Below are 16,279 nucleotides of genomic sequence, written 5' to 3'. Positions count from 1 at the left end.
TTGAGGTTCTCCTCGTGCAACCAATGAACGATGTTCTGCTGGAGACCTCGTGGTGTCGGAGGTCGGGATCAAATGTTCTCCATGGGACGACCATTGATTTTCATTTGCTGTCTGAAAAGATGAAGAGAGCATCGGATGAATCCGGATGCATGAATTGATCCGTCGGGGAGTGAAAACCAGATAAAGGTCAAGATAAAGCGTCAACATGCTGGGCTTTGCAGTGAGGGAGAAGAAGGTGGTTTCACTTTCAAGGTATGAAGTGGATTGTTGGACGCTCCTGTGCGCTGGACTTGTTGAAGTCTCAGCTGGGAACCAGTCGCTCTGACACTTGGTGGAGCAGAATTCCACTTTGTGTATTTCTATGATAGAAAGCATTATTTGTGGGTGCCAGCGGTGAATAAGGAATATCCAACACTCGCCGCTCATCCGTGCTGCTCACACATCTGTGTCTCACTAAATCAATAACATAGTACTTTTTCTCTAACTGTGCTATTTTTTTGTCCCCAAAACTTTAACAAGGCAACCTCATTGTATTAGATAATGAGAAGAGAGGGAAATGAATGTATGAGGAGGTGCGGTTTGATAACTCAATGCACAGCGAATTACGGTTTACCATGATGAGTGTACAGCGACTCCTCGTGGTCAGACTGTGTCACTACATCTCCCGAAGTATCGATGCCAACGTGGAGGAGGAGCTCAGGAACATAAATTCATATTGATACAAAAACAACAGAGAAATGCAGCAAGTAATCACTACAGATTATTTGTGTATAGATTTACTGATCGGCTGTGAGGAGCTTGGGTTGAATGAGGGATTATTTTACTTTAAAACTGCATTTTTAATCCCGTCATCCAACCTGTGAAACTCATGTGAGTAAAGTCAAACACAAACACGTTCGGTAGAAAATGAATCCAGACAGAAAATATCACTTCTACTGGAGATGTTTTTTTTTTTTTAATTAGATAAGTTAAAGCTGCATTTACGTGCACGCTTTGAAAACAAAGCAGGTAAATGTGATGTCATTGGAGTTTTGTAGTTCCACCTGTGGCCACTGGGTGGCAGTGCAGGCACGCGCTCTTGAACTCGCTCTGAAAAAGTTCGCTCACCTGGAGACGACCATCAGGCAGCGTCAGGGTCAACAGGTGGAACTACAAAATACTGATGTTCAGTCATTCTGCCCTCAGCTGCATTCAGAGTAGAAGTACTGCGTCACTGAGATACTTCACTTTTGTCAAATACACACAAGAATGTTCAGTTTTGCATCTCTGCTGCACCTGACAAACCTTTTGAATCTGACCTTTTTGGAAGGGAAACTTTTCAAAGAGAAGACTTTTAAACTCCAGTTTTAGGAGCTCAGCCTCTTGTGGTGAACTCGTTCTTCCGCTTGTGGCGTTTTTAGATTCCGAGTGAACAACGGCAGTTTAAGAATTCCAACAAAAACAGGACAACTCCGAGGAGAACTGGATTTTTTTTCTTAAATTTTTATTATCATCATTGATTTAAATTAACAAACACTGCTATACATATTGCTGTTTTTTATTAATTTTGAATCATTTTTAACAGTTAAAGCATTTTGGAAAATAATTAATAGCAGTTGAAAACAGGTGACAGACAGAGACAAATACAGTAGAAGATCTACAGTCGATGGCTTTCCTATTTATGTCGAAGGGCTCCAGGAAAATTCCAACACATCAAACTCGCCCACTTTGATTTTTTTGTCCTCTTTTTATTTTTTGGTAATAATTCTAACTCTCTTTCTAGTCAGTTTCTTTCTCGAATCCCAACGAAACCCAGCAGATGAACAGCTGACGCGTTGTTTCCAACCAAATAGCAGCAGCTTGTATTGAAACGTCTGTTTCCTGCATCTGGAGCAACAAAAGTCTTCCAGCCAAAATTCCATTTCCTCACATAAAGAGAGAAAAATAAAAAACAAAACCAAATTTTTTTTTTTTATAAATGATAAAAAAATAAAATAAAGGGGTTTGAGCAAAGACGACGCCCCCGTTTTGACCCCTGACACAAGATTCATTAGGAATGTTTGAAGTCGACACAAAATATCGCTTTTTTTTTTGTCCTCGTCAGTGCAGTTATTAAAACCCTCATCCCTTTAACACACGCACGCACGCACGCGCACACACACACACACACACACACACACACACACACACACACACACCATGAAAAAGAAGTGCTTCGCAGACCTTCAGGTATTACATCTTAACAAGGTGTCAACTCTTCGTCTCAGGCCAGCTGTGGAAAGTCTTCTTGTCCCGTTCGTGGCCCGTTGGAAGCCGGCGAGGCTTCGACCAGTACCTCCAGGTTGGCTAATGCTCCCGTAGATTTAAACATTTAAACCTACTAAAAGTGACAGATTTACAAACACAGTATAAACAGGGCTGACATCATTGGCAGTTGGGAGTCGAATCCCTCCTTTTAGACTTGCAGGATTAACCCGTTTTGGCTTGGTGGAACCTGGCCTGGCCTGAGTGGCGGCGTCGAGAATGTTCTTGATTTGGAGAGAATATGAAAGAACCAGGAGGGTTTCGGTGCATTTCTCATGTTTGAAATATCGGTACAAAAACAAACAAACAAACAAAAACAACCTTTCTCGATGCGACACGAGGAACCGAGCCTTTGGCTGGACTATACAACGACCTGCCGTCCTGGAACGGGGTTCTACTACACATGAGAGATTTCCCTGACATCGATGTAAATCACATACACTTTGTCATAAACATGTTGTAAAGTTCAGGTACAGAATCACTGAGGAAAAGCACACCGATACTAATGTAGTCAAGCCACGATGGCGAAAGAGAAGGTAGAGGAACTAAAGTTGGCTCGTATCCTTTTGCTGGGTCACACGCGGGTGGCCATGTTGCTTTTCTACAGGCGTGTTAAGGAGAGGACGACGTCTCAGGGAAGGAAAAACCAAAAAACCAGAAACAGAACACTTTCTCAGCACAGGTCATAAATACAGTGAAGGATGGAAATAGAGACAGGCTTCCTGAATCCAGGTCCGAGCTCCAGAGATAGGAATTTTAAAAAGATGAGGAAGTCTTTGCTCATCGTCTCCTCACAAGTTCCTGTAGGACGCTGACCTCGCTTTATTGATTTGTCTTGGCGGAGTGCAAGTGGCGGCCACATGGCTTTTCCTTGATTTTTTTTTGTTTTGATTTTTTTTCTCCCAAAAAAATATATATATTAAGAAAATGTAAGTCATCTCAAACTGCCAGATTGAAGCACGTCTTGCCTCACGACTATCTGCCCGGTAAACAAGCCTAGAGTTGAAATGGCGTTCGAGGGGTGACACTTCTAGGATCGGCGCACGCACGTGTACAAGTAAAAAAATGTCACACTGAAGCAGAACGAGAAGAAACACGCAGCGTAGCCCTTGTGGGTCTCCCTGCGAAGGGGGAACGGCTCACACGGTCAGCTTGGTCTGGACCTTTAAATGTGCTCTTGGGTCTTTAAAAAACACTGGGGTGGGGGGGCGTTGATCCTGGTGCTCGCCACAGTGTTCGTTGCTCCGCCCTCGCTCAGAGCGCCAGCAGGGTGGGCGAGTTGAGGGAGTCTGACGACTGGTCCCCGCTGCTGCTGCTGCGCCGGTGGGCCTTGGAGCAGGACTCGGAGGAAGGTGACGGGCTCTCGGGCTCCAGCATGCTCGGGTAGGTGAATATGAGGCTCGGGGCGTTCGGCGTGGCTGCCGGGGTAGACGCCGCCACCACCGGCGTGTTGAGGCTGTCTCCATCTGTACAGTACATCCCGCCGAGACAGATGGGCTTGATGACGGAGCGCTGGGGCTTGCCCACCTCTTCCTCCAGGTCCTCCGGCTCCTGCTTTACCACCACCTGGTTCATGTGGCTCCGGGTGCCCATGTTGGGGCGCATGGTGAGGGGGAGGGCGGTGCACTGCTGGTGCTGCTGGTGCCCCGACGACGGATGGCGTTCGTCGGTGGGCAGCTTGCAGATGGGATTATGAGCAACCAGCATGAACTCCAACTTGTCTTTCTCCTTCTGCAGGTTCTCGATCTCCTTCTGCAGGTCGGCTTTCTCCTCCTCCAGCTTCTCCGTCTCCTGTTGCGAGAGAAACCGCTCTGTGAATAAACTCATAAACACCGTTACAAGTTGGAATTTTCAAGTTTCTGAGAGTCGCGCTGCAGCCGAGGCGTGTTGCTGCCCCCTACTGGCTACTCACACACCTCCATTTACAAGCTAAACCTACACACCTGGTCGAGGGCGTGATTAATTATTTTTGATGCTTTATTTCATTTATTTCTCCTCCAACCAACCAATCAACCCAGCATTCTGTCACCGCCAGCTGTCGCCAGCTCACTGTTCTCGGTCGCCTCTGAGGAAATTCCTCATGAGATCAACACTTCTGATACTTTCTGACGCCTGAAACGACACGTTGGTCTTCACTCTTCAGTTTGCACCCTTGATCAACACAAGATGGCGCCGTCTCCCCAACACAGATCAAACTCCACCAGAGCAACCGCTGCTCAGTGGCTACTGAGACGTTTCCCCGCTGATGAGGTAGATCAGGTATCAGGTAATAACCGCGCGGCGCTTGTGTGACAGAGATATTGTCATTAATATGTCACCAGCAGCAGACGGGCGAGCAGATAAAAGGTAGGCTGACATGCTGTCTGGGAACTTTGACTCATGGCCAAAGGTATGAGGAAGTAGTTGAAAGGAGCCAGGAGGGGCGGGGCTTCAGGGAGCATGAGTGATGGCAATCATTTGTAGGAGGCTTGTGTCTCCATTTCTTTGGAAACTGATTCTTCCTTATTTGGAATTTAAACAGAAAAAAAACAGGGACGTGAAAAACAATTTGTTTTTCCTGCAGGAAGCAGCTGATATAGTGTGTGTGTGTGTGTGTGTGTGTGTGTGTGTGTGTGTGTGTAGCAATTCTACATGTGGGATTGTGAGACAAGCAATTTGCCCCCTTTTCACAAAATGTCCTGCATTCAGGGAGACAGCTGCCTCCAGCACATTCCATTCCTGGGAGTTTTTAAGGTCTGACAGGCTCAACCTCACTGTAATTCAGCTAATTGGTCCGTTTAGACGCCGCTACCGTCGCCCAGGCCGAGCTGCCGGCCCGTCTGCTGCCGCCCGAGACAAAAAAGCTTTTCAGCGCCTGTCATTGTCCCTCAGACCTCACGCTCCGAGAGCAGAACCTGTACTGCCAGGTTGGAACTTTGGGTGTGGAGTTCAATCACTCATTGCACATCTGGAGGGCTGCCAGACGTCTGAAGCTTTTCTATTTCCTGTTTTATTCTCTGTATGCAAATCCTTTATTCTCTGGCTGTGGTACCGTTTGGTTTGTTGTTTTTTTCTTTAAACCGATGTTCTGGGTTTCGTAACAAGGATGTGTGTAGAAGCTGGTGAGCAACTATGGTTTTATGTTATTGAAGCAGAAGACAGGAGAGATTTCTGTTCCGTGTGTGTGTGTGTGTGTGTGTGTGTGTGTGTGAGAGAGAGAGAGGTCCTACTCACCCCTTGCAGCATCTCGGTGAGCTCCCTTCTGCGGTTGCGACATTTAGCGGCAGCTAGCTTGTTCCTCTCGCGCCTCACCCTCCTCTTCTCCTCTTCCTCCGGGGTGAGCTGAGGGGAAACAGGAGATGGCGGCGGGTGAACCACACGGGCCGGGAGCAGGAATACGAGGACGGGAATTTACCGACGGGATTAAAAATATAACCCTCACCTGCTCGTCCCTCTTGCGCCGGCCCCTGGCGTCCCCGATGGAGCGGATGACACCGGGGCGCGCCAGCGTGTTGTGGCTCAGCATCCCGGGCCCGTTGGTCAGGTGATGGGTGTACGGGTGGGATCGGGAGTAGGGGTTGGACATGGAGGTGATGACGGTGGGCTGCACCATCCACTGCAGGTCTTGGCTTGTGGTGATTGCATTGATGGTGGGGATGAAGGCACTGTTGGAGCCGGGCATGTCGACTCGGTACTTCTGGAAGGTGAAAGAAACGAGACAGCGGTGAGGAAGGATGAAGTTTGACGAGGGCAAGAGTCGATTTACGTGCGGCGTTGACCTCCTGCGTCTTGAATCGCATCTTTTTATTCTTTTGTTCATTTTAAGCTTTTTTTAAAAATGATTTTTAACAATGATACAACTCTCAGATGAACGGTGCGTCTGAGAGGCCCCGAGAGGAGCAGTGACACACGCTGAATCACGCAGGGAAGCCGGGGGTCCCTGAACGCCTCACTTTACGACAATAACAAATACAGAGAGATAAAGCAGCTCACAGGCTGGGGGGGGGGGGCGTGGTGGCAATGATGGTGGGGGGCTTCATCTCACAGCATCTGCGTCTGTGACTCTGGCCTCCTCTCACTTCCGCCAGATTAAAACTTCTCTAATTGTTGAAACATTTGGACCCAGAAAAATAAAAAAATCTGTTTAGTGATGCAGAGGACCAGGAGTGACAGTGAGGAGAGAGGAGGAGAAACCGATGTCCCATCAGAGATGCTTCACGTCTTTGGAGTTTCCAGTGTGTGGGTGTGTGTGTGTGTGTGTGTGTGTGTGTGTGTGAGAGAGAGCGTAATTTACGCACATCCCAGCATCCTAGCCATTCCCGGCTTCCCGTCGGATATCCCGGCAGTCTCTCTGGAACTCGGCTCCTCTGGTGAATCATTGTTTGTGGGATTCGTTCAGCACATGTGAGACGCGCCTCAGTTCCAGTAAGCCGGGAAGCGTCCAGCCGGAACGCGCCGGTCAGTTCTCCAGAATTTACGGGAAAAAGGGAATGTTTTGGAAGTTCCCTTTCAAAATAAAAGCATCGAAATTCCTCATCGAAGACGGCGGGTGAGAGTCGGACCGCTGGGACTTCAGGTCTGACACGTCTGGTTCTGACGGGTTGGGGTTCCAACAGGAAACCGGAGAGCGAAGGAGAGAGAGAGAGAGAGAGAGAGAGAGAGAGAGAGAGAGAGACAGACAGACAGATGAGAGAGAGAGAGACGCGGACCGGACGGAGACCGTTATGTTGCGTGAGCACGAGGGAGCTCACCGCCTCCCGGATTTACGGTCCCGGCTCCCTGAAGCTCACCTATAAGACAGAACCGGGAAGACGAGACGTGGACGGGGACGGGGACGGGGACGGGGACGGGGACACGGACACAGACATAGACTCGATGTACAGAACTCCTTAAATTATGACATCAAACACGCCTGTCGCCCCCTCCCCCCCACTCCGAAGTTCCATCGCTCCTGGTTGTTGGCAGTTGTGGGTCCAAAATCCTCTCACGCGACAGCAGACGCGGCGCTACCGGAGGCGCAAACGCTGATGCGGTTTCACGCACGAACAGGAAGCGCCAGCCAGAACTGAGAGTTTGTGTCTGATAAGGGCAAACCTTAATTAAACTGATTTTTTTAAAGTTCAAATCAGAGAAATATCCTCACGTGCAAGTGATGCAGCCAGTAAGTCCACACGTGAGTGTGTGTGTGTGTGTGTGTTTTATTACCGTCTGATCTCAGCGCTTCATACACTCGCGCACCCCGGACTCCTGCATCTGTTGAGTCACCGATTCAACCTCATGCCGTTGGGTTCACCCCCCCCCCCCCACCCGCGCGTTGACTTACCTGGTAGTTGGAGGTAGAGATCGGGCTGCCGATCGTGCTGCTGCCGCTCGTGAAGGACTCGGGCTGAGCCGGAGAGGTGCTGCTGCCTCGGGACGACGTGTCGTAGTTCCCGGAGTAGTCCTGGTACATGATCCGGGAGGGGAGACGCTGTCAGGAGACGGTCGGCAGCTCTGGAAGCTGATTAAAATCCCCCGAGTGACAAAAGCACACACGCAAAAAAAAGGCACGGACAGGAGAATCCTCAGACTCGTCGTTTATCCAGAGCAGCAAAACAAGAAAAAAGAAAAAAGGAAAAAAAAAAAAAAAACAAGTGCAAACTCGCTCCTCTAAACTGACCTAAACATCCTACAGACGCGCGAGGCTCGAGGCGCTTTGGTTCTGGTTCTGGTTCTGGACTCGCGGGCAGCGTAGATCCGCTCAAGTGTGCAAGCTCGAAGCTGACGTCCAGCAGGTGAAGCGACGGCTCTGACCTCCTCCTCCTTCTTCCCCTCCTTCTTCTTCTCTCTATCTGCTGCTGCTCACCTCACGGAACTTTTTTCCCTTCTTCTTCTTCTCCTGTCCCTCACCTCACTTCCTAGAATGACTCACTTCAGTGGCACTAATGAAGAAGCGCAACGGCTTTTCAACACCAACGAAACATCCTACGTCACGGCGGGGCGTGACTAAGACTTCACCGGGGAGGGGGGGGGGGGGGGGTGGCTGCTGGATAAGGCGGTGAGATAGAAAGATCCGCCGCCCCCCCCTCCAAGCAGCGGACGCCGGAGTTGCGGGAGAGCCGCGCGCGGGGTGCAGTCAGAGTAACGCACGCATGTCTGCGGAGGTTTATTCTGCGTTGCGGACGTCAGAGCTTCGCTGCGGACTCCGCCGCTGTTTGTCCGAGTCGCTGCGCTGCATTGACGCATGTTTCCTAAAATGGGCAGTTGCGTCAGACAACGCTCGCGAGCGCGTGTGTGCGCGCGCGTGTGTGGGTTTCCTTGATAAAGGAAACAAGACACGGGAGGGATTCCCCTCCCCTCGCGCGCTGCTGATGCACTTTTGGACTTGGAGCTCACGGGGTCCCGGTTCGAGTTCGGGGGGAGGGGGGTGTCGACAAAAACAAGGTGCAAAACACACACACACACACACACACGGTCAAAAACACAACCACGCTGCGTGTTCCGGTGGCCGCGTGGGTCCGGCGAGGGAAATGTGGGCTAATTAAAACTCGGACGCGGCTCCCAAACAAAAACGGCACGCGGCCCAGAATCTGACACGCGACGCGACGTGAAGTGGCGCATTAGGTTCTAATCGCATCCGCTGCGGTTCTGTTTTAATCTGCATCAACGCGAACCCTCCGCTCCGAGCGGCGCAAGCCGGTGCCAGGAAGAGACGCTGCTCTAAAAAAAGAAGAAGAAGAAAAGTTGCGCCCGCGCGCGAGGGGGGAGGGGGCCTCAGGCGCTGCTTCTCCTTCCTCCGCCTGCGGAGCGTCAATCAATCTCCATCTTGATTTTACTGATCAATGATTAATATTTATGACATGCCGCCGGCGCCATGTTGGCGTTTTATATATCAGCGTTGCTAGGCGACACAGTTTCTGCTGAACTGCTGGGGGGGGGGGGGGGGGGGGGGGGGGGTCGTCTAATCTGCCACAGTCCCATAATTGATGCCGTAATGTCAACCGGAACCGGTTTGATCTCTAAGCTCGTCATCGAATCGTCGAGCGGCAACTGGGAGAGACAACAAACAGCGCGAGGTGACGCCTGTCAATCACGCGCCGCCGCTCTAATTCGCCATTAGTCTCGTGGGTGTGGGTGACAGTGACACCTCCAGGGACCCCTGAGACCCTCGAGCTCCCGGGAGCAGAGGAGACTCCTCGGGTCGGGTCAGGTCAGGTCAGGTGTGTGTGTGTGTGTGTGGGGGGGGGGGGTGAAGTTGCGCACGGAGGCCGGCTGATCCGCAGCTTGTGCGCCACTGCCGCGTCGGTGCTCCTCCATCACACATCATCAGACATCAGATCCACCAGGAACATCTGCGATTGGCGCCACAAGAGGCTTACCTGGCCGCGGCCGGCGCGCGCTGTGACGCAAGACAGGTGACGGCCTAATGACGCCTTCGCGGACCGTCGGTGACCCGCTGAGGTCAGGAAACACAGGACGCTTTCATAAACCCCGGGTAGAGTGTAGTAGTACTACTGCGTTGTTCTGTCAGGAGTTGATGCCAGTGGAGAAATACTGGCCTCAGAAACTAGACGAAGTACCACTGGTAACTGTCCATGCAGAACAAGTGGAATATTGTACTTTGATGTTTTACTGTACATTTGAATATAAAATACTTGTTACATGTAGATGTCAGCCAAAAGTTAAAGTGCTCACTAGATACTGAGTGCTAACGAATTTGTACTTCTACTTCGTTACATTTCTAAGGATTTATTGTGCTTCTTCTCATTTATCTGAACTTTGAAGAAAACATCTTTAAACACAGTAATTATGAATAAATACTTTGAATTGGAGCAACTTGACGCAAGGTCAAACACCAGAATACCCAGAGTACTACTTAATCTGGGTATTTCAACTCTTATTTTAAGTAGAGGAGCTGGTTACGACTTCCCGTACTTACGCATACAGCTAAAACACAAACAACATGCTGATATATTACATAAAACTTGTTTAAAAATACGACAGGATTATTGTTTTCTCCAATTTAGAGACATTTTGTGACACAAAAATTGCAAAATTCCTAATTTTGTGTGTAAATGTGCTCAATTTTTGATGTTCAGGTGTGGAAAAAAAGCATTTCTGCACTTTGTGATGCATCAGACTGATATGAAGTACTCCAGAGTGCTTGTGCAGTACTTAGAAGTATCATTACATCATGTTACCCATGATTCACAGGAAAACGCCAGAGCGGAACAAGCAGAGGATGATTTGTCTCAACTTTTCCTTCAATTTCAGATGTCACAACAACGCTATCACACATTTCTCTGCCCCCCCCCCCCCCGTCTCTCATTTGTGTTCATTTAATGTCGCTCACCTGTCAGCATCTAACACCTTAACCAGGATAATAGCTCAGCGTGAGCCGCGTGGCTAATCTGTCAGCTCAGGTGTCGCCAGCAGGACACACGTAGGCGGCAAAGTGCTGACTCGGAGGGCCGTGAGTGGGTTAAAGAACAATCAGTGTGAGTGACAGTGGGATTTGCGGTTGCGCTAGTGGCCCGCTAACACACTTCATATGTTGTTCTTATGATGCAGGGGAGCTGAAGTCCTTCCAGCACTCAAATACGGGAAAAAACACCTGCTCCCGGGGAGAACGTGTCCTCTCTCGTCTCCGCCAAGTTGGGACTTTTTTTTTTTAAAATAGAAATCTAATCAGCAGTTTCATCAGGGCGCCCAACATCACTTTAAATGGAGGCTGGATGCCAGACGGGCAGGCAGCTCCTGTGAATTAAAGTAACCATCCCTCAGTGATTTCAGTTACCGGTTGCCATGGCGACTCATGTAACACAGTGAAACACAACAACGCAGATGGATAATTTGATTGTTCCTCGGCTCCGGAGAGTGGGATTGTGGAGAGAAGACTATCAAATCTTCGGTTGATTTTTTTCCCTCTCTCTCTCCAATACACCGGTTTTTTTTTTGGTTCTAACGCGCCCCCCCAACATACTCAGAACATTTCCCTTCTATGTTCTAGAAATGTTTTCCTCAGGGAGCCTTTTTTTTTTTAAATGTGTTGTTTCTTCCCAGATTGTTTTACTTAAAAGTCGGAGAACAAAACATTCCAAGAATATTTCCAGCGATGTTGCAGAGGTGTTCTCATCAGGAAGTTGTTTGCTTTGTTCCCAGAATGTTCTAAGGTAGGCAACAAAATGTTCAGAGAACATTTCCATGCAATTTTCAGGTAATTACCTCAACAGGAAGCTCTTCTTCAAGCAGCAGTGCGTAACCCTAACACACAAATGAACGCTCCTCACACTCGAGTCTGTGGAGACATGGAGATGATCAGTGACTGCTGTTTCCCTGACGACGCGAAATCCAACACAAACTCAACAGCAGACCCCCCCCCCCCCCCAAAAAAAAGCTAAAAATAAATGAACTGATGCTTGTGGCGCATTGCGCCTGCTACCGGTGTTGTTTTGGTTCCTTTTGTTACACACTGCAGCTTTAAGCAGGGTAACTTCTCTAACCTTCTTAAAATGTGCGTTTATTGACGAGTGACTGCAGAGAGATCAATGCAGGTTGGAACAGTGGGATTTACCAACATGCCGAGGTTTTGTGGCAATCTATTAAAAATGTCTTATCAGAACATTGAGGTAAACGCCCCTGCTACTGTTTAAGTGGACATTTTTTGAGCACTGCCTGAAAAACACCTGCTAGCGTTGCAGACGAGTTCTTATGAGAACTTCAAGAAAGCAATTTGATGGTTGAGGAGGATTTTTAGGACGCTCATCATCTCAGAAGAGGCCTCAGTGAGGTGAAACGATTTTGACTGTTCCTACTCACGCCAGCAAATGCTGAGCGGGATCCTCCCACCTCATGAGCACCGACACCACCAGCAGAGCGGAGGGGGTGGAGGGGTGGAGCACCGACCTGGAGGGTCTCTGCGTGAAGGGTTAACAGGTAAATATTTCCGGAGATGTGGTTGATGTTCTGCAGCCTGAAAGCTGCCACAACGCTGGTGGAGCTGAGCTGAATGTGCATCAAATGAATGCAACCTTCTTTTATTTTTTACTTTTATGAGCCAAACAAAAAAAACAAAAGACAAAAAAAAAAAAAAACGAAACAAAACAAAAACAAAAAAAACAGATTCAGGCATTAATTGAAACTGGGGAGTGAGCAGCTCTGGCGCTGCCGGGTGGTGGAGGTCTTAGTAAGCGTCATGGTGTTGTGATGAAATGTTTCCTCTTGTTCTCCGCTGCTGTAAATAAACCTGCCGACCTCACGTGACTCAACGTCAGCCAGCGTACTTTCATGCCATCGCGCAGATCCACCGGACACAGAGACGATGGAAGGGGCTCCACCTCCACTGTTGCAACTGACAACACAGCTGCCCACAGTGCAACGGGTGAAGAAACTGTAATCACCTGTGTGGAACACACAGCACCTTCCCATCCACACACAGTGGCAGCGGCAGCAGCAGCAGCAGCAGCGGCAGCGGCAGCTCACTCTTGACAGTAACCTCACAAGGTATCAGTTCCTGATACAATGGAAGGAAGTGCGTCACACACGCCGCTGTACCTCCACACAAAGAAGAATGGAACTCTGCTCAGGCAGAAAGCAGCGGAGAGCGAAGGGGAAATGTTGGAGCGCGAGGTGGAAGAAGTGAGAAAATAACAGGACTTGAGAGAAGAAAACATCACAAGTAGTCGGGGGACTTCTGAGCAGGCGCCGCACGGTCAACACAACCACCTGCAGCGCCCAAATAAACAGGACCCTTCCACTTTTACTGGACTTCCTGGAAATGCTCACACTGGAGACCGAGGAGAGGAAAAATGATGTTGGCCGGCTGACAGAAAAGAGCTTTAAACGAGTGTATCATTTTGTTTTGGTCTCTCGGCGTGTTGTTTTCCTCGCCGTTGGCCCAAAACAGTCAAATCAAATAGCGTTTGTGAGTGACGCGTCTCAGCGCAGCCATGGTGCACACACACACAATGGACCAGTTTATCTCACTCCGTCAACAAGGTTTTCAGTGTAATTTATGAGTATGTTTTTCTGAGAGCAGGCGGCAGTTTGGAATGTTAATGGGTTTTGGTTGAGTTGTCCTCCAGTTGTTTGACACCAGCTGAACCCCCCCCCCCCCCCCCCCCATAATCCTGCTTTCTACGGCTCAAAGGTTGAGCCCGACTTAAAAGAGAAGTTTCAGATTGATAACATCACCATAACCAGAGTATATCATCCAGAGGGCTCAGGATGCCTTGGTGAGCACCTGAGGGGCCGTCAACACTTCGTCAGAACACCAAAATACCCAGAGTCTTGTCGTTTTTGCAGATTATGGAACGTCTTTGCTGTCGCACTACACTTCCCAGAACTCACCCTGTTAATCTAAACGTGTGGGTGGCTCATTTCGGGAAGTTTTTTAAAGTTTCTGATTTCTTCTGGAAGTCATGACATCATTTGCACCAGAAACAGATTTTTCTTCCAGGAAGTGGTGAGCGCGTTTCGAACAAGGAGCTTTCCTGCACTTGAAGATTTGTGTCTGCGCTGCCGCTGACGGGGTTTCGCGGGGAGGAACCCTGTTGGAAACCTTTGCTGTTACAGGAGGATTGCTGGCTTGTTAAGATTCCCACCGACTCGCTGGCGTTCTGCCGTCTGAGAGACAAAACTCTACCTGAGATGTGATTGGTCTCATCGACCAATGACTTCCCCCAAAAAACTATTTTCCTCCCCCCTCCTTACTTTTCTATAAGTTGTGTTATTGAGAGGATTGTGAGAAAGCAGTAATCAATCAAATCTGCTGCGGGACTGCTGGGGGGTGGGGGTGGGCACGGGGGAGGAGACGAGGGAGGTGGTTGATCTTCTTCATGGGGTCGACTCCTCCAGTGCGTCCATTCCTTCCGGCTCGATGGAGGCTTAATGTGAGTGTGGAAAAGTGGAAAATTTAATTAGGCTGCCAAGGGGGGTTTGTGTCACTTGGCACGAGCCATCCCCCACCTACCCACCCCCACTACCACCATCAGCCCCCCCCACGCCGTGATCCCCTCCTCCTCCCTCCCTCGCTCACCCTTTGCTCTTATCTCATTTGCTGCAGCACCCTCGCTGTTTGCTGCTCTTTTCATATTTTTATCTGCCCTCCTCCGGGCTCTGACCCACTGGGCCAAAGGAGCAGATCGAGGTCAGCAGTTTACAGCTGCGCTGAGGTCGTGACGCCGCCGCAACCTGATGCGGCGAAGGCGCCACAGAGCAGCCATGTGTGGCATTGAGAGCTGCGTGCTGAGCCGAACAAACACACTGATTACTTTTCTTTCTCTTCTTTCTTGTGTGGCACCACATACATGCTCCAACTAGCACGTTGCTCACACGTTCACTTTCAGATCAAATGTTTTTATTCCTAACTGACTGCATTCATGGCGTCAGCGCTGGTGTGGACACTAAATAACAGCTATTAACCTTTAAAAGGTCCAAAAAATATATAAAGAGTCCAAAACGGTTTGAATGTGAAAGTATTCACAACAGAGAAAAAATACGTTTGATGAAAATTGAATTTTTTTTTTTGCTCTGCTTCATCACAAGCGTTCGCCGCTGGCGAGCGGCTGGGCCCAGCCAGCCGGGATGCTAGCTGGGGGTCTGTGCCGCCCGACGAGGGCAAACCATCCAGACATTCACCGCCAGCTTCAGTGATTAAACACGAAATATGATATCTGTTCAGAAGTCAAAACCTAATTTTGCCAGAACTCCCCGCTGGCGGGCAGTGCTAGCATTAGCATGCCTCATTATCAGCGAGCCTCTGATGTTTTATTCAGAGTTTACTATGAGACTCAGACACGGGTGTAGACAGGCTTGTTCAGTCCCTCCATTTTTAGTTCTGGCCCTGAAGACACGTAGAGGTGCCGAACCCCTGGGAGCAGCGTCCTGTCGCTCTGGAGAGGCGAGAGTGTTTTTAATCAGAACGAGTTGTCGGATGGTCGTCTTTGGAGAACCCTCAGACCTCTCTGCTGTTGGAAGCGGCGGGCTGAGGCTGACAATTTCAGCAACTTTCCGAACCCGCCATTCACACCCGTCTCATGCAGTGATTGGCCATCTGTGCGGAGGTGGCTCTCATCCTCTGTCACTTTTCATGTGAAGTGCAACACTGTGAACGGCTTCCGAGAGAGACAGAAAATATGCGTTATCCCCGTTTTAAAACAATAACACATCTTGACCCTCTCCATGATGGATGGCTCCTCTGTCTGCCTTCTGATGTTTGCCTGAGAAACCAGACCCGAGTCCGTCGCTGCCGTGGATCTGCCAGCAAAACTGAACATTCCTTGAAATGTTTGCTGAATGCAGAAGTGAAGCCGCTCTTTTTTGGGCATTAACACTAATTTGAAACCATGAGATTTTTTTGAGGAAAAGAAGATAAAAAACCCCCACTCGATACTGTGGTTGATGATGTTCTGCTGACAACAGACGAATAAAAGATGGATAAAAACTTTGATGCTTCTGTTCTTGCAGCCTGTGAGCAGAAATAAACTGCAAGTTGACACAATGCTAAAGTGAAGCTTCATCACGTGGCCTCATCACATCCGCTCAGGCTCAAATGAAAAGTTTCCTCCAACTCGTCAGGAAACATGTTCATCCCTTGTGCACTCTCCCAACTTCCGATGCATGGATACTTATTATTCGGAAAGGGGTGGGGGGGTGGGGGGCGTGGTGGAGGGATGAAGGAGTCTTGTCACATTACATGTACCTGTCTGTGGTTGTCTTCACTTGTGGTTGTCATCGCACCTGACAGGTCTATCAGTGTCCACGGCTGATCAGAACACGTCCCTCAGCATGACAGGCTGAACCGACAGCATGGCAATCCAGACTGACAGCTCCTCAGGTAGCTGGTGGGGGGATGGAGGGATGGAGGGAGGGGTGACGGAGGGAGTGAGGGAGGCCACCGAGGAGTGAGAGAACACACACAACAGGAGGAGTAAATCAAGGTTGCATCCTGTAGTGATTCTGAATTCCTACTTCACCCATAAAGTGTATTTCAGGTTCTCATAAATGGGAGTCTTGAGCCCACTTTTTTTCCTTCCCA

At 49.3% G+C, this 16,279-nt stretch overlaps 1 protein-coding gene across 3 annotated transcripts; it reads right to left on the bottom strand.

Moving 5' to 3' along the window:
• Positions 1–1,485: 1,485 nt before the first annotated feature.
• Positions 1,486–16,279, bottom strand: fosl2 (FOS like 2, AP-1 transcription factor subunit). 3 transcript variants are annotated; one of them, XM_086182605.1, is made up of 6 exons: positions 15,944–16,279; positions 11,467–11,539; positions 7,586–7,762; positions 5,705–5,959; positions 5,497–5,604; positions 1,486–4,074 (listed from the first exon to the last, which is right to left on the bottom strand). In XM_086182605.1, the coding sequence occupies exons 3-6, from the start codon at positions 7,712–7,714 to the stop codon at positions 3,538–3,540; spliced, it is 1,029 nt and encodes a 342-aa protein (XP_086038731.1). In that variant the 5' UTR covers positions 7,715–7,762; positions 11,467–11,539; positions 15,944–16,279; the 3' UTR covers positions 1,486–3,537. The 3 variants fall into 3 exon arrangements, with proteins under 3 accessions (XP_086038731.1, XP_086038730.1, XP_086038732.1); XM_086182604.1 differs by lacking the exons at positions 11,467–11,539; positions 15,944–16,279 and adding exons at positions 6,561–6,855; positions 7,922–9,117; XM_086182606.1 differs by lacking the exons at positions 11,467–11,539; positions 15,944–16,279 and adding an exon at positions 7,922–9,100.

Source organism: Aulostomus chinensis, chromosome 17, assembly GCF_037954235.1.
Source record: "Aulostomus chinensis isolate RoL2024-O1b breed Wild chromosome 17, RoL_Achi_v1.0, whole genome shotgun sequence".
In the NCBI taxonomy this organism is placed as follows: Eukaryota; Metazoa; Chordata; class Actinopteri; order Syngnathiformes; family Aulostomidae; genus Aulostomus; species Aulostomus chinensis.
Note: the sequence above shows the minus strand (reverse complement) of the source record. Positions and strands in the feature narration are given on the sequence as shown.

What these genes read in the sequence shown, in the direction of transcription:
- fosl2 (XM_086182604.1), bottom strand. An exon ending in TCTCTACCTCCAACTACCAG is followed by an intron (nt 6,856 to 7,585) that starts GTAAGTCAACGC and finishes CCAACCCGTCAG; the next exon opens with AACCAGACGTGTCAGACCTG. An exon ending in TCACCGAGATGCTGCAAGGG is followed by an intron (nt 4,075 to 5,496) that starts GTGAGTAGGACC and finishes CTCTCGCAACAG; the next exon opens with GAGACGGAGAAGCTGGAGGA.